Source organism: Salminus brasiliensis, chromosome 10 (genome assembly GCF_030463535.1).
Source record: "Salminus brasiliensis chromosome 10, fSalBra1.hap2, whole genome shotgun sequence".
Classification (NCBI taxonomy): domain Eukaryota; kingdom Metazoa; phylum Chordata; class Actinopteri; order Characiformes; family Bryconidae; genus Salminus; species Salminus brasiliensis.
Genome location: NC_132887.1, coordinates 22104879 through 22123375, shown reverse-complemented (window position 1 = coordinate 22123375; position 18497 = coordinate 22104879). Strand labels below are relative to the sequence as shown.

At 41.7% G+C, this 18497-nt stretch overlaps 1 protein-coding gene across 1 annotated transcript in view; it reads right to left on the bottom strand.

Annotated features, from left to right (window-relative positions):
* Positions 1 to 468: 468 nt before the first annotated feature.
* arhgap5 (Rho GTPase activating protein 5) overlaps positions 469 to 18497 on the bottom strand; it is a 40562-nt gene continuing 22533 nt past the window's right edge. Inside the window, exons 4-7 of the mRNA XM_072689715.1 lie at positions 10316 to 10393; positions 8939 to 9070; positions 5379 to 5484; positions 469 to 2699 (exon numbers count right to left, since the gene is read on the bottom strand). Coding sequence (XP_072545816.1) covers positions 2381 to 2699; positions 5379 to 5484; positions 8939 to 9070; positions 10316 to 10393 — 635 coding nt within the window. The 3' untranslated portion in view covers positions 469 to 2380. The remainder of the gene's footprint in view (positions 2700 to 5378; positions 5485 to 8938; positions 9071 to 10315; positions 10394 to 18497) is intronic.

The following is an 18497-nucleotide window of genomic DNA, read 5'->3' as shown; positions in this document are numbered from 1 at the left end:
AACTTGAAAGTGTGAAAAAAGTTCCCTTCAATAACTGAAAGCAAGCTCTGAGTGGTCCAGCGGACTCGCAGGCGCTGCCATCATGACTTGCGGATCGCTGGTTCGAATCCCACCACAGCCGGAGCCTGAGAGAGCACAACTGGCCTCTCCCTTTCCCCACATTCCCACAGTGTGATACTGGCAGAGATGGGAGTCGGAATGGGATCGGAAAAAAGGCGGTAGCTGATATCGGTCCTCACCCTCTTCTTGTCGGAAGAACTACATGTGATTGGGGAGGGGGAAAGAGTACAAACAAGTGGTTTAGGTAATTGACCATCCAAAATGGAGGGGAAACATCATCCATTAAAAAAAAAACAAAAAAAACAAAAAAAAACCTGAAAGCAAGACTGAAAGCCATAATAAAAGTTGTGTGAACCCTTAATATTTATAGTAATAATAAACATACAAGAAAAAAAAAGACGAGACCCATTTCATTTGTCAAAATCATTTATTTACTATAATACATAGCAGATGATGTTAATTTTTTTTCAGTTTGTACATCAGTTTTTTATGAGGCAGGTCTATGAACAAATGTTGCTCTTTCTAACTACACAAATGGGATCCTAGCAGCTGTGCGCTTCCCCCAAAACCTATTTGAGCCCTTTCCTCTTGTTATAGTGATTTGACTGAGATATAAATCTTGTCTTTTGAGAAGAAAACCCTAACGTTACTGTGACCGTCCTTTCGCATACAAGCTTCCCCTGTCAACAAGTTCTACACATCCCTGTGTCAAGCTAGTTTCCACACAAAGACTGTAAGCTTTCTAAGCAGCATCTGTTACAGCGGAACAAAATTCAGTACCGTCTACAAAACGAAATGAAAGGAAAAACAAAACAAAACGCAAACTTCGTCATATAGGGAATTAAAGTATAGTCAATTAATCTAACCCCAAATTTTAGTACAGCATACCACAAAGAATTCTGATTACAAGTTTTACAAGATTATACAGAGCTCCAGTACCCCATGATTTATTAGCAAAAGCTGCTGACTTATATATAGTCTATTTATATATATATATTTATATATATATATATATATATATTTATTTATTTATTTATATCTATATATTTTTCCTCCATTTAGGGAAACAAAATCAAAATATGATATTAAAAACAAACCTATGGCGTGATAAAAATGAGTGAAGTACAGTTTTACCCCAATTTAATGATCCCTCAAGTTAGATTAAAAAATAAAAATAAAAATAAAAAGGTCTTGCATAAAAACACTCAAGCTTGTAGATTTTGTTTTGTTCACCTTTACTCTTTCTACCTTTCATTTATTACAAGTGGCAAATGACATGCAAATTTAGTTCAGGAAACAAATAAATGTAATTATTTCGTTGTCTGCTGTTGGTGTGCAAGATATTTTTCAAGAGGCAGAGCGGAAAAAGCAAGAAAAACAGGGTAAAAAAAATCTTTAAAAAAGGGGGACTGAAATCGAGTTAAGGAGAGATAGCCAGACCACAGTCTGAGCCTGGCTTTCAGAGATGTGCCAGAGAGTTCCAGTGGGGTGTTTCCCTTCTGTGGCTTTCCGAGTGTGAGCGGCTATGGGCTTAGTCTTGCTGCTGGTGTTCTGTCCCAGGCTGGTGTGCAGCTCTTGTGTGTGTGTGTGTGTATGTGTGTGTGTGTGTGTGTTTTAACTTGTGTCACAAAGTGTCATCCCGAATATCACATGGCCTTGGGACACCACTGCATTAATTTCCGGTTTCTTTTAGAAACAAAATTTCTTTTAAAAACAAACAAACAAACAAACAAAAACAGTCCATCGTGAAATAATTAAGAAGGGGGGGAAAGGGGGTCCAAAATAGAAATGGCACAAGGCAGAGCCATTGAAATAGATCGTGCATGTAGTGTAGTTTACATCTCAGCGAATGATTGACAGTTCAATTGTCTTTACAAACGAAGGAAAAACTGCCGTATAAATATATCTTCCGTATATTTGCAGTCAAGTCTGCATGCTCGCCATGGCGGACCACATCTCCTTAACAAACACTGAATTGTCACTTTTTCTGTTTTCAGTCGCCGTTTCAAATCTGGTCAAGATTAAAAAAACAAAACAAAACAAAACAAAAAACAAACACTAAAACTAAAGAAATGCATATCTGCGACGACAGTCACATCAGTTCGCCCTCTAGGTACAAAATGAGATTGGACGTTGCTCCACCCCCCTTTTTTATTTGTATTTTTAGTTTTTTAAACAGGCTCCCACACAAGTGCAAGTGTGCAACGCCGCAGCTTAGACAGCTGAGATGGAGATGGTCACTGGTTGTGTGCGTCTGTACGTGTGTGTGTGTGTGTGTGTGTGTGTGTGTGTGTGTGTGTGTGTGTATGTGTGTGGTTTGTTATATGAGGGGCTCGGAGGGCAGCGGGTGCTGGATCTGCTGCGGCTGCAGTGGGGGAGGGAGCTGCAGGGCCAGCAGGGACTCCACCATGCCGTGGCCGTGCGGAGGGGGCGTGCCCTCGGCGCTGGATGGTTCGGTGATGTCGCCGCCGTAGAAGAAATACTGGCTCTGCTGGATGAAGCTTTCGATGACCGACTGGTTGAGCTTGGTGGTGGAGAGTGTGTCCTTGTTTTCGAAGTCGGGTCGCATGAGCGTGGGCCAGAAGCAGATGGAGAGATTGTCGGCCGTCATCAACGTGGTCTTGCTCTGCTGGCTCACTCTGCAAAGAGGGCGGAGAGGGTGGGGGTAACAGGGACACATTTAGGCTTATATAAGACAGTGATAGCTGTATGCTCTTTTTTTATGTAACACTGAATTCACTGAATTAAGCTATGACCGCTGTGTGGCTGCTGAAGCGCAGAAGAGCAGCACTTTTGTCATGCTTGCGTCTATTCAATTAGATTTTATTCAATTACATTTTATACAGATGTTAGGATTTGGTGGGTATGTTAAACAAAAACAAAACCATATAATATAAACTTAATTCATTCTGCCATAACAAGGTAATATAGAGTCCTTAAGAGCCACAAGCATGGCGCTTTGGGGCAGCTAGAACTAGGGACCCCACGCTCAGCAGGTTTTTATATTTTCCCTACTTTAACATACCTCACTCAACCCAGGAGGGGTTTAGGATTATTTTATAAGATTGTTTAGATCTCATAAAATAGAGATGAGTGTCGGGTCTCCAGGAATGGGACTGGAGGCTCCCAAGCTAAAACAGTCACCATGTAAGCTTGGCTGGGTTGAGTAAGTTATAAAATGCTTATGTAAATTAGTAAAGAACAGCAAACAGTGTTAAAGAAAACATGCCTTTAGGTCAGCCTGATGTAAAGGAAGGTTTATAAATGTAGATTCCATAACAGCTTTATGTTTAACATTTTAACACTGAGTATCTCGCTACAGTGGCACTTGTCAAGGAGTGGGATGAATTGGGAATCTTCATTCAGAATGCTGTGTAGACCAGAACTAGGTTTTAACCAACTGCACGTAGCCAACACTTGTGATATTTGTTATTAATGATCAAGAGCCCCTTGCTTGCCAGATGAGTGCCAGGTTAAGGCTGGTCTCAATACCACAATAGTGTATAGACCCCTAAAAAAATATATTAATTGACATTTCTATTAATCATTTGTAAGTAGTTTAGACCAGGATGAGGAGGGGTCCCCCTTGCGTGTCTTGGTTCCTAGCTCCAGCTCTGAGGGAGTTTTTCCCTTGCCACTGTCGTCTTTGGCTTGCTTACTTAGGGTTGAATGTTTTACTCTTTGTTGATCTTTTGTTTCATTATTGTATTTCTGTAAAGCTGCTTTGCAGCAACACCATGAAATCACACTTCATTTGATTTATAACACAGCCACTTTAACTCGGGTAGAGCCTCCATGGCCAGGGCTGAGAGCCACTCATTTTGCAACAGCAGACAGAAGAGATGCTATCTATGCAGTCCTGTTTAAAGACAAGTAGGTGTGTCTGTTTAGATTTTCTTATATCCTTATTCTCCATGTCATATCTGGAAACACAGCCATTCTCACAAGATCTCATCAGCTGAAATGTGGATTTATACTGACTGCAGTGCAGAAATCTGAAAACATTTAGCAAACCGGGATATAAGAAAAAAAGGGAGACGATGAGATGATCGACTTTCATCCTATTGAACAAGAAGTGATTTATCAAAGCCCAAAGCAGTTCTAGCATTTTTTTTACCAACTACAACAACAACAAAAAGATGACCATCATTGGTGCAAGGATTCATTCCTCTGTCACAGCAAAGTACTTATGTCTGATAAAAGAAGGCTGCATAAAAAGAACTCAATATTCAAGAAGATGTTCACTGGGTACATGATCTGATATTTCCACGCAATTCAAAGCATATTCAAAAGGCACTTCACAGTGCACCATTGGTACAGTTCAACATTCTTTGAAAAAGAGTCTACAGTTATCACGTCTCTGTCATCTTATCGCTATTCATCTCAGCACAGTCACCTAGCCAACACGATGGATGCACTATGCCTGCTTGGTAAAAGCTGCAGCCATGAGATAAAAGCATAAAAAAAACCTTAATGCGTAGAACATGTTAAGCACTACAGATAATTACAGTTACATTTGCAAGCTTAGAAAAAAGACCATAAAACATGAGTCAGGGCTGTAAAAAGGCTTCCTTTGACAGCTTCTGAAATCAAGAAAGCGTTGCAAAGTGTTACCTTCGCCTCTTTCAGCAGGTGGCTACAGCATTACACATGGGAAGCTTAGGTTGGAATGGCAGCTAAAACACTGTTACTACAGCCAACAAGCTGAACTACAACCCATTAACATATCCACCTCACAGATGTTCCAGAAGCTAGTACAATATCTTGTGTCCGATTTAAAAATACTGTATAACTACGGAAAAAAAAATCATATTGAAAAGCTAAACAGTGTACCAACTGTTAAGCATGGTGGTGGCATTACACTCTGGGGCTGCAGAAATTGGACGGAATAATGAATAAGGACTACCTAGACATTGACATGGGCACCAAATGTGCCATGTCAGCTGAACAGATTTAAGTATGGCAGCTTCAAATTATCAAAACACTGCAAAGGGTTACCTTTGCCTCTTTCAGCAGTTGGCTACAGCATTACAAATAAAAAGCATATGTATGAATGGCAGCTATATAATATATAATATAACCTATATTTTATATATATATATATATATATATATATATATATATATATATATATATATATATACACACACACACACACACACACACACACACACACACACACTATATAGTACTACCCATTACTACCACATATCCTCCTCAGGCATGTTCTAGCAGCAAGAATAATGCTGTTTATTATCTACAGAGTAAACCAAGGTCATTGAGAGCTACAACCAATCTTAATTGAAGAGGGGGTTTACCTGTTGAGATGAGTGATGACATATTTGAAAACTTCATAGTTCACAGGGGGAAATTTCCTCACAATTTCCTTAAGCACCTGTAGTCTTTCAATGTGGTCCACAATTTCTGTAAGGATGGAAGCACAGTGCACAGGCAAATGAGTAGGATTTAAGAGAGAAACAACAAGACCTTAGCACACAGAACGAAAAGTGCAGTTTCTTCATAATCACAGTATTATGCGAGAATTGTTTTTGTTTTTTTTTGTTGCTCCTGTGCTCTCCTGTGTAATTAACTTTTACTCCGCTGCCCCCCATCCATCCCCTTGTAGAGAGGAACCGTCAATTGAAAAGGACTCTATGGAGCAGATAAACATAAACTTATTGGCACCATGCCTAATGCCAGGCATGGACTAGAGGGGTATAAGGCCCCACAGCATTGAGCAGTAGAACTGTGTTCTCTGGAACGATTGTGCTCCATCCAATACTTTTGGGAGGAGTTGGGGAATTAGGAATGAGGTGGGATTGTGATCATCCAACATCGTGAGCTCACCAGCGCTGTTGTTGCAATCAAACCCTTGAGTTCAAGAGAAATGAATGAGCATATTTTTGCCTATACAGTGAAACGATGACTTTGGTTTGCACAATGTTAATTGGTGGCTATAAACGTCCATTATTTATTATCCATTTAGACTGATGCACACAATGCCATGGCTGATCCAACTACATTTTCTCTGACTCGTTGCTTTAAAATGATTTTTGACAGCAGGTACATAACTGACTGTGTCCAAAAATACCAGTCTGGTGCTCTGCCCTGCTGTTTAATAGTATGTCCAATGGGCATGCACTCATGACAGAGCTAGCCGGCCTGTTGCTAAATCCCCTCTCCTCCTGCAAATGGTGGCGATAGGTCTGGTGTGAAACTAGTCGCAACACATCCAAGAGGCTGCCGCTGACGTCAGCGGGTAAAAATGTTTGCTCAGAGCGCATTGCACAAGGGCTGCCCGAGCTAGAAGAGAGGGCTGGAAATCTGGCTGCGGCTCAAACAATAATCTGCAAGTGGAGGGAAGTGGAGGCGGAGAAGAGGAAGAAAAAAGAAAATAAAAGAAGAAGAAAAAAAGCACACAACACACATATGTGTACATTGTAAACGATGGCTGAGAGCAATCAGAGCGGCGGGCTAGGAGGCAGAAAGACATCAGCCTACTGCTGAGCAGCTGAGGAGCGATCGGGAACATATCACACCAGGCTCCGGATTAGATTCAGCCCTCAGCCCTGAAGTGAAACGTACAGATATATTTAAATTTACCATCGCCAGCCTCCTTGGGGCTGGGATTAGACAGAGTGGAGATGGGATTAATTTCCCGTTGAGTTAGAGACTGATGCTTTATAAATTATACGTTTTTTTTTTTTACTGAATATGTAAAATGAAGAGAGAACCATAGCTGTAGGCACATTTGGGGCTGAAAACATAAGGACTGCTTTTTACTGATCATTTTACCTGCCACAGACATGTTACCATTATCTAATGTAGGCTGTATTGCAACAAATACACCGGACACTAAGCAGTAAAGCACATATTAATATTCAGTGACAATGAATGTGTGCCGTTTAATTTACTGAAGCAGTGGTCATTAACTCTGGGCAATACAAAAACTTATATCAGCACAGGGTTAGAAATACACATTCACTCACACAGTAACATAGTAACACCTGAAGGTTAAAGGAGCACAATGCGGAAATGTCTTTTGAAGCCAATTCCAAGTAACTGCAGACTGCAGGATCACCATGGTCATCCAAACAACTCCACATAATTACAGGTTATTAGCAAGTATCCATTCAGTCTTAAAGAAGCCCCTTCTTCGAAATCGGCACTGGCAAGCTTGACTACAGTTTGTAGCTGATCACATGGACAAAGAAAATAACCTTCTGTAGGAAACGTTCATGGTCAGATGAGACAAATATTGAGTTTGGCCACAATGGCCAGAGATATGTTTGGAGGAGTCAAGGTAAGGCATTCAATACCTAGAACACAGTGCCAACTGTTAAGCATGGTGGTGGCAGCTTTGTGCTTTGGGGCTGCATAGTGGATGGAACAATGAAGGAGAAGGACTCCCTCAGAAGTCTTCAGCGTCACTTATCAGCTAAATTTTCAGCTAGACGGTGACAACTTGAACACAACTGGGTGTTCTAAAAGAACAATGACGTCACACACATTAAATGTGGTTGTAGAATGGACAAAGCAGGCTAACACTAAGCTATTAAATTGCTCTTCCCAAAGTCCTGCCCTCAACCCTGTCGGAAATATGTGGACTGTGGTTAAAAGTCAGGTCTGTGCCAGAAAACCAACAAATGTGACAGAAATGAAAGAGAAGTGGTCAAATATCCAACTGGAATTCTGCCAGCTTGTTGATGGCCATCAACAGTGTTAACGGAGGAACGGAGGAGTCGTATGTTGTACAAACATTCTGCCTCAGTATCCTTTAAGTACTTCCTACTGTATATAATACTGCAATGTGACATTTTTCAAATAATGTCCAGCTCTGATACAAATATATTAATATATATTTTTGTCTTGACCTGGGGAAAAGACACTGTAAATTACAAAGTTATCTCACATTACTGGATGAATGCTGATCAACTGGATGACAACACTAAGTCAAACCAAACAATGTGTTTTGAATGGTTTGCTTGTAAAGCACTATTCTCTACATACTATATACTATATGTCTTAATTTGTATGGACACCTATTCTAATGAATGCATTCAGCGACTTCAGCTGCACCCATTGCTGACATAGACACACAGCTTGTCTAGTCCCTGTAGAGTATTGCCAAAAAACATGGACCTACTGACCCCATGCCAGACATGGGCTAGAGGGGGATAAAGCTGTGGAGCAGTGGAACTGAATCAATCCTCGCAGCAATGCTCCAATATCTAGTAGAAAGTCTTCCGTGGACAGTAGAGACAGTTGCTCCAACAAATACAGGATAAACTCTTTTATTTTTAATACCCTTGATTTCGGAGAAACCATGGATGAGCAGATGCCCCAGTCCATTTTTTTTAAGAATACACAAGGTCATACTTATTTTTCGGATATCTCACCAATGTGGTCAAACAGGAGTACAAATGATTGTTATTCAGCATCTTGCATATGAAATATGCAGTAAGAAGAACTAATGCCTTCCATGCCATGCTCAGAAAAGCACACTGTGATGTAATTTATCACGATTATCATAAATACTGTCATAATGCCCAGCCCCAATCACATTTACTATACTGTGTAGACTGGAGAATAACTGCGCAGTGAGTAAAAGAGGTATTGATTAGATTAGAAAAAACACTACAGAATGATGGAAACGCTACATAGTGCATTATGTCATTAACAGTGAGTAATTCTAAACACAGCTACAGTCTCCCGAGTGCAAGGAGCCATAAGTCTTGTAAAACATTACATACTTACAAGTGTTCATGGTTATTTTTGAAGAACTGTCTAAGCTAACAGCTAGTATGAGTCTACGCCAACCCTAAACCTCCTACAGATAAACAGAGGGGGAAAAAAAAAGAAGAAACAAAGTACTTACTAGCTGCTTCCACCAGCTCTGGATGGAGATTGTAAGGGATGAGGGGGTCAGGTAGATCAGCGAAGAAAGCCTTGAGTGCCCCCGCCACAGCATTCACAGCAACATCCATCACCACAAAATCGACACTGTGGTCTAATTGGACAAACGGCAAAACAGAGAAAGTAAAGAAAGACGGCAACAGCCAGAACAGCACCCTAATCTGTAGGGGAATTTTTGCAGTGTTGTTGCTGGTAGCAAAGCCAACAAAAACAGTGTCAATCGGAGTCATGAGTAAGAGCAGCGGAAACTGAGAATACAGACAATAAAAAAGGCAAAGGGGCGCATCGGGAGAAATAAAAGAAAAGCAGAAAGGGTGGAGAGAGTAAGAAAAATAAAAGAAAAAGAAAAGACCAGAGTGAGAGAGAAAGATAGGGGGGGTTAAGGTGAACTGACAGCTGTCAGAGTAGATCTCAGTAAGGGATGGACACAGGATGAGAGGGAAAAAATGCACTTAATTCACAAAATAGCAAGGACAGAGAGGCAAAGAGAGGCAAGCTAATGGCTTTAGGCCAGTGGGCAGATTGATGCCCATAGTGGCTCTTTTGGGCAAACTCTGGCTCACTGAGTGAATAATCTGGTCACTCTGCGGAAGATTTTCCAAGTCGTCTGCACGGCTCAGCAGGCCGCTATGACTGGGATTTGATGTGAAAGATGGGCGAAAAACAAGGAGCAAAAGCTGCACATTTCAGCCACATAAAGTGGAGTGTAAATCCACTTCCTGCAGTGACTTGAGGAATGTACATGCAGAGAAAATTAGAATGAAATCAAGTACCCAGTTACTCAACACTGTAAACTACTGTCAGAAATAAGCAGCAGTCAAAAATACACAGCATTCTCGAACAACTGGTATCCACTGCAACTTGAGGAAGTGTTGTTTGTCAAATATTTCAAGTGCGTTTACCAGGAAGCACATTCACCACAAGACAGACATTATAAACCGTTTCTGCTAATCTGTTTAGCTTTCTGCCTGGGGCTGCACAGTATCAATGCTGTGTATTTCACTTTTATAGAAGTAGATCAGATTGTTAATCTGTCAGACATTAATGTATTTATTCCAAGTACTTATACTGTATCTCCACGGAGGTCTGTAATAGCCGCTGCTTACCAGCAGGCCATTACATATCTCTGGTGAATACATTAGCCAGTAAAGTGGAGAGGGAGGAAAGGAGAAATGGGCTTTCTGCAGAAATTAAACAGGATGAAAAGTAGGAAATCTTAATGGCCAATTAAAAGGGCAATTGAATTATTAAACAGTTTACCAACACTGTGTTTCTCGGCAATAATGCATTCATTTGACTACAGGCTTTCTGGTTTCTGCAGAGTCACTGTTTGGATTACCTTGGTCAAACTGTTTCTGAATGTTGTCCTGATCAGTCTTGTTCCCGCTCACACGATACAGGCCCTCTGTGGTAAGACCTAGAAAACAAGAGGAAAAAAAATTAGTAAAAAGTACATTCCATAAAGACCAGATAAAATAATAATAATAAAAACTAATGGACTAACGCTGCTAGTAGCTAAAGCCCTTAAAGGTTCAGGTGAATAAAGGAAATACACCACCGCAATCACATTCCTGAAATTCAGACTTTGTCAGCGGTAACAATGATGTGAAATATGAAATAAGGAAGCAAAAAAGACTATAAAATGAACATGAGATGAGTTCAGGTTTGCACTCCTCTATCTGTGAACTATATGCTCATTCATTATATAGCTCCAGATCACTGCTATACAGGTCAGGTTGCATAATTTATCATGATACACGATGCCTCTATTTCAGACCAAACACTGTAAATAAAATAAAATAAAATAAAATAAAATAAATAAATAAATAAATAAATAAAGCTAAATGGACCAGCACAACAGAACATTTGTCATCTATATATACACACACTGTGCCAAGGTCTAAAGTACCTAAGCAAACCGTTTAACATCTATATTTAAAGGAAATACGACATTGCTTGCGAAATAGAACATTAATAAATCTAAAATTCAAATGCAAGAATTTTATAAATGTAATTGATGCCTTCAAAGCTAATTAGGGTTCCTAATCGGTTCCAGATGTCGACACCCCCAGTCATGTGGGGTTTTCACCTTCCATAAATACAAATTGTGCTTTAAGCTCCCCCATATAGACATGCTCTACATGTGCATTTGTTCACAAGCTGAGACATACAGAAGCAGCATCTGAAGTGAAAGAAGGGTGTGGGCCAACATGGTAGTGAAATTTTACAGAAATGATAAATATGCAGCAGAGATGGGAAAAAAAAATTATAGACTATGTATCGGTATCGTCCGAGTTTCGGGCAAAACTTCATCATATTCGTGAGTTAAGGATTATAGCAGGTTTGCAGGAGGCTCCTTGTTCTCAGGACCCTGCAGTTCCAAATGCGATACTGAACTATGGAGCATTACCACGGCTCCAGACACACCACTAATGCCAGTGTTAAACTCTGCTCTGTTGTGAGCATTGCCTGTGATAAGGGAGGAAAAATCATGGGTCGGGTAATAGGCGAGCCAAATTCTAAAAAACATTAATTGCATGACAAATAATGCTTACTAAAAATATACCAATTTCCCCATGCACTATAAGTATAGTACCACACACACACACACACACCTAATGTAACCCTGGCTCACACACGTATATGTACTGACTCACACACTACCCTGCATTTCCTGTCTTCTTTATATCTAATCTATCAACATGTTTACAGAGATAACCTCAGCTTTTGAAGACACACTCAGCTATGACCTTGCAGAGCTCTGAGGTGCTTCAGGGTGCAGTTTCAGACAGGGGCTGTATCAGAGCTGCTTAGTCACTTGTCTTAGGCCAGCAGAAGCTGCTAAGCGCTTGAAGTCAAAACCGCTGCGCATTCTTTAGATGTTCCCACATGTCAGAGCCGGTCCCACCCGCTGTACAGACAGCAGCGGGAGTGTAGGGCGAGGCATGGTGTTGCGTAGAGAAACACAGGCTTATTTACACAGAGGACAGGTGCAGTGAAGCTGAGGGAGTGCACAGGACTTTTATTGCAGAGGAGTCAAACAAGGTAATTCCTCTACCCAGCTAAGAGGACACTGGTCTGACGAAAAGTCTTTGCACCACATGCATTGATCGATAGCAGCTAGCTGAGTAAATCACTGCTCAGGTAAAAGGCTTGTGAGATGTGTGGAAACATCTGGACACATCTGGACCAAACTCAACACAAGCGGAACCGTTTTCTGTATCATCATCATCACCACCACCACCATCACCATCATATCCATGGCAACAGGACAAGCAAAAAAGCCCAGGCATCCTCATCACCAGCCACTTTCCCCAGTTCCTCCTGGACTGACTGGACTGGACTCAGGCCAGTCGGGAGATGTAATCCCACCAGTGGGTCCTGGGGGGGGGGCATTCTTATCTGATGCCAGAATCACTTTAGCTGGCTCTTCTCAATGTGAAGGAGCTACTACTCCAAGCCACTTGCAGATATCATAGCTCTTCATCCTACCACGAAGAGTGAGTCCAGCCACCTGGCATGGAAAACTCATTTCGGCCACTGATGGCCAAAATTTTGTTCCTTTTTTCATTACCCAGAGTTCCTGAGCGAAGGTGAGGATGGATGTGCATTGACTGCTAAATCAAGAGAGCTTTGCTTTATGGCCCAGCTCTCTTCACCTCTTCATTACTGCTGGCAGGTGGTGAAATTCCATGCCTATGTGAGAAAGAGTGAAGAGCTGGTCCACCGCTCCATGGCCAGAGTAGAATCTGCTTTAATCCTTCTGAATTTGAGGTGCAATTATCAGATAGATTTTCATTTCTAGCACTCTGACACAGACATTTTTTCCATAGTTTCCCATAGTTTGCTCATACTTTCCGATCTACTGCTATGGTTTGCCAGCCCAGAGGCACTTCTGCCGAGGTCCATGCCAACCAGGATAGCCGCCCAACATTCAGGGCCTTTAGCAATTCCAGGTGAATCTCCTTCACTAGTGGGATGGTGAACAGTGGTCCTCCTCCACCTCCATAAGCACAAATACCTCTGTTGAGTGCTGACTGACAAATGAGAGGATAATTATCTGCTTATGCAGATGACTCACTGTCTGTTCTTACAATATTTTACAGTGTATAAAACACTGAATGCCATGCTGGGCTTGTTTATGGGCTTATTTATATTATAGCGGCTCATTTGAACAGGCACTGTATTTATTAACTTTAACGCAACCTCAAAAAGATGATCATCTCACGATGTAAAACATTTCATGCAAGTTTATCTTTGATCTGTTTAAGCCCAACCACAACCAGATGTGCTAAAACAATTTGCTGACTGGTAAAGAACATTAACTACAAAATAAAGCACCGATCCTGAGACAAATATGACTTACCGTATGTGATTACTATAATAAGTTGGGTTGTCAGGCATATCCACAAAGAGATGGTACTTACTGTAGCATGTGGGACTACTAATTTTAGCAGTTATGCTCATTCACACGACTGTTAGCAACTGGACAACCAGTGACCTGCCAATGACTCATATGGTTTGAGTGCTGGTTTGTGGTTTGGTTGCCACACTGTGGTGAGGGTTTGGATCCATTCCCTGACTCCCATGTCATAGGCTGGTCATGTGTGTTTGTGTGTAAGAGCGCTAGGCTCAACAGGCATAGCCTGTTACTGTGGAGACTGCATCAGTGCCGAGACTGACAGCTTTGTACGGTTTCAGTCAAATGGCAGAGGAAACCACAAACATAGACCCTAAACAGCCTGCTGAAGTCGTGTCATAATTTTGTTGTCAATGGCATGTTTTTATGCCCATATTTGGCACTCTAGGTCCAAGGATTTTCAATGGCAAAAATGAATGGGGTTTTTTAAAAACATCATTACATTCTGGCTCACTTTCTGTTCAGAGGAAGTATACAGTAACTTAAATCCTCCCAGCCCTGATGGGGGAGTCCTTGGATATTAAGGAATTAAAATTGTGAAAAACTGCTGATTGCATTGTTGCCCCACACTGGTTGACAATGAATTTGTTAATCAAGACATGCAAACCCTCAGCAATAAGAAAGTAAAACTGCATCGTCATTTCATTGGGTAGATTGTGGCTGGCCACAATTATTACTACAGTATTTTGAAATGTAAACTATGACCAACATGTTTGATTTCACTATCCATATCAATCAATATCGCCAATTACCCAACCTATACATATTCTCCCCTTATGCAACGCAATGCTCCCAACACTGGGAGGGTGAAGAGCGACACGCCCCCTCAAACACATGTACAACCAACCACCGCCTCTTTTTTTCCCGAACTGACGCCGCTGTGACATCATCGAGGAACCGGATACCTAGCTCTGATGCATCGGCCAGCAGACGCCAGCGCCAGCCAGTATTGCACTGGAGTGATGTCGGGAGTAAGTGCCATCTACCCACCCTGGAGAGAGCAAGCTAGCAGCATGATCGGGATTTGAACCAGCAATCCAGGCTTATTCCACTGGACTTCTTAAAAATGATTCCCTATTAAACCAAAATACCTGAATCCAGTCTGATTGCAGTTTTCTAAGCACATCAAAGGAATCAAATCACGAAGACAGGTGCAGTACTCACAGCACCTTTTGCTCTACAGCTGAACTGAAATCAGAGGGACCAAATGTCCTTCAAACGCTTGAATCCTTCATTGGCTGCACCTTTGATATTACAGTATCAAAAACCGATGTGGCTTTATTTAGTCAAATGCTGAGAGGAAGGTTGAGGTCAGGGATGCCATGAAAACAGAACGGTCAGGAAGCAGTGGTGAAGGAAGTGATCTTAATTTGGATGTGGCTCAGCAGGATGTTCTACTGTCCCCTCAGAGCTCCCGCATCAGCCTCATCTGCAGCTCCTCATCAACAGATTACCATCACACCCTGCCCCCGCGTACAATAAAGGGCTGTCAGCACACAGGAAGCATAAGACATTACTCAAATCTATGCACAGGGAGACCGAGCCAGATTGCATCAAAGCGCACACGCACATACACACACATACACAGTTTTAAATGGCCTCTCCACATCCCCTCCTTAGATACGGTTGCCAGCTTAAAACAGCATTTGGACTATTTTTCCCCCTGCTGTGATGATTTAACTTAAATCCTGTTTGGACTCGGTTCTGCTCAGGAGAGTAATGGATGCTTCTGTTCACTCCGTTAGCTGCCTCTTGTGAGTGCATACAAATAACAGAAACAAAGCTTGCTGTAGTGCAGTAGCCCTCATTTCCAGTCCTTGGGAACACGGGTTATGCTTTTTTTATTAATATTTTTTTTTTTATACGCCTGCTGCGCTAACTCACCTGACTCAGCTTTTCCGGAGCTTACAGGAATGCTCTGCTCAAACAAACTGCACAATTTCCACCTTACTCTGAAGGTGATCGATGGGCAAAATACTGAGTTCAAGATGGTTGCTACCACTGTTCAGCCATGCAACACACTTTTGTCCATTTCTATAGACAACAGTTTATAATACGGTGTCAGAAACCACATGAGAAGGTCTTCCTTTATTCATTTATTGTGCATCTTCTTCTTCCCAATCAGGGTTATGGTGGGTCTGGAGCCTAGCTGGAATCATTGGATGCAAGGCGAGAATACCCTCTGGACAGGAACCACACACACCCAATCACTCATACAGTCACAGCTAAGATCAATTTAGCATAGCCAATTCACCTAGCATGTGTTTTTTAGAGGTGGGGAAAAAACAAGAGCACCCAGAGGAAACTCATGTAGACACTGGGATAATAGTCCATTATAACCTAAATATTTAGCTCTTCCAGAATATAGTAAATATACACCATGTGTCTAAATGTTTGTGGACAACCCTTCTAATGAATGTATTCAGCTACTTTAAGACGTTCCCATTGCTGGCATAGACATGCAAATGTAAGCATCCACCACTTCTTTGCCAACAGAATAAGACTCTTCGGTGCAGATTAACACAAACCTATTGGCACCATGGTCTAAAGAGGTATAAAGCCCCCAGCACTGAGCTGTGGAGCAGTAGAACTGTGTTCTCTGAAATGATGGTAAACTATCCAATACTTCTGGGATGAGGTGGGGTGGTGATCATCCAAAAAACAGCAATGCTCCAAAATCTAATAGAAGGCCTTCCCTGGACAGTAGAGACAGTTTACTCCAACAAAAGCAGAATCAACTATTTTAATCCTTGTGATTTCGGAAGAAACAATAAACGAGCAGATGCCCCAGTACTACTGTCCATATGGCGCATCACCGAATATTGCTTTGTTTTTAAATTTCTGCCAGATCTTCAATATAAGTTTCTATATGTGTTTTGGTACGCACATTAGCATCATTGCTCCAGTGAAAACTAAAAAAAAAGCAAATGTCAGACAACAAAGCTGTGGCGAGAGGAAAATAGCTAGAGTGTAGTCAATCTTTCACCATACTATCGCTTTAATAACTACCGTACGAGTTAAATCTGTGTTACAATGGGAAAAACACAAAAAAGAAGCCCAGCATGGGGTCCCCTAATGACTCACATTACAGAAGACCGAGCCCTGACTAATCACTCGTTCAGTATATTATTACCTGCTTCATAATATTAACTTATACTGCAGCTTCTATTCCCAATGACACCCGCTCTATAATTACCATTTTGAGATTAAGGTTAAATCAGCTGAACCTGAAGCTTGATCTAAAACTCCATTTACAGCACAAAACAGGGCACCACACCCTCGCTCTGCAGGCCCGCTGTTCTATTATTGTAAAGCAAATTGAAAAGGTTGATATCAGGTTACTTCATGAACGTTTGTTTCCCGGAGGTGCGGGGGGCTAACCTACAGAGAAGTCTGGAAAAGGTCATCTGATTAAACCCAGTAATGCTGCATGTGGATTCAGGGGGGCAGAGTGGAGCTGACTAGATTTATGCATGTATTTCAAAATGGTCATTTAGCAGTTCTAAACACTGCGGCTCATCCAATGTGCTTGTGTTCTGACAAATTCCACAAGAAGTCTGATGAAGATGAAGAGTGTTTTCAGTTTCTCCCCTCTCTCACTGGGAGGCAGAGTCAGAACCAGACACTACATGAAAATCTTAACAGCACAAGAAAGCAAGGTCTACTTGAGGAGAACATGCAAGCAAGGCTAAAGGGGCGAAAAGTCATTAGACTAAAGAAGAGCCGACTGAAGCAAGCACCACTGCGGGTACCTGTGCAAGGAGGCACACAGAGCATCGAGGAAGCACTATGGCGGACTACGTTGTGTGGAAGTGGATAAAAATGCTTACGGCTAAAGCTTAAGGTTTATACTTGATGCACGCCGCGCTTCATTCAAAATGGATGATTTGGGTACTATATCAAATGTCTACAGCATTCACAGCAGTTTAGGCGCCATGTGTGGAATCGTGCGAGACAGTCAAGCAAAACTATAACTGAGCCGATCTGAAAAAAAGGCGGAAAGGTCGACCGGAGGAAGCAAGGGGACCATTGTGTGCCATAAGATAGCCTGTAGAACAAGTGAGTACTAAGCTAACCCAGCCAACTGTCAAACATCTCATTACCTAGTTAACCAAACATTGTGCCGGCGAGGACACAGAGAGGACGGCTACATTATCCGGTAACTCAGGAATAATTACAAAGAATAATGACATGCTATTAGTTGTTAAGCAGTTTATCCAGTTAGGCTCTCCATAACTGGTCCAAATCTGCAGTTTTCATGATCCATGCAGTTGTTGATAAAGCCCTATTTACCACTCTGCATGTTTTCAACTGTGCGTCTCTAACAAGATGCGTCCTATAAACAGAGCTCTGCACGTTCGCGCTGGATTGCTGTTCTTAGCACAATGCTGGGACAAATGTCGCATCAAGAGTGTAACCTTTTAACTAAGACCGCTTCCCGCCGCTGTCGCCAGGGATCCTCGGAGCAGGGCGTGCCTGTATAAAATAAGAACAGTGGCCTGTATTAAACACTTCAGCATATGGTACTATCAGGGCAGGGCTTTGGGCCAGACCCCGTATGGCAGAGCCTCTTTCTGACCTGCTCCAAAAATGCCACTTGCATCTCAAAGAACACTACTTAAGCTAATTAAGTTTTAATCCTCACAAGAAAAGAAGGTTACATATACACCTCTACTGGCAGGTAGTGTATAGCAGTGCGCAATTGCAATACGGTATCAAGGGTAACACACACACACACACACACACACATCCACATAAATCACATGTTAATTAACATTAGCTTACTCATAATAAGGACAACCAGAGCTGACGCAGATCAAAAAGACCTCCGGGATGAATAACAGCCTTTTACAACCAAGCAAATCAAAAGAGGTGTTACTCACTACCTCCACATCAGCTGCTTATCATCTTCAGCACTGTTCAAAAACAGCATCCACTAATAATAAGGAAGAAGGTGCCCTGTACACTGAAACACTAACAGCTGCTTGATCTGGACCATACTGAAATACACTGTATGGACATAAATATTGGGACATCTGCTCATTCATAGTTTCTCTGTGAATAGATTTCATAGTATTTCTGTAAGGATTTGATTGCATTC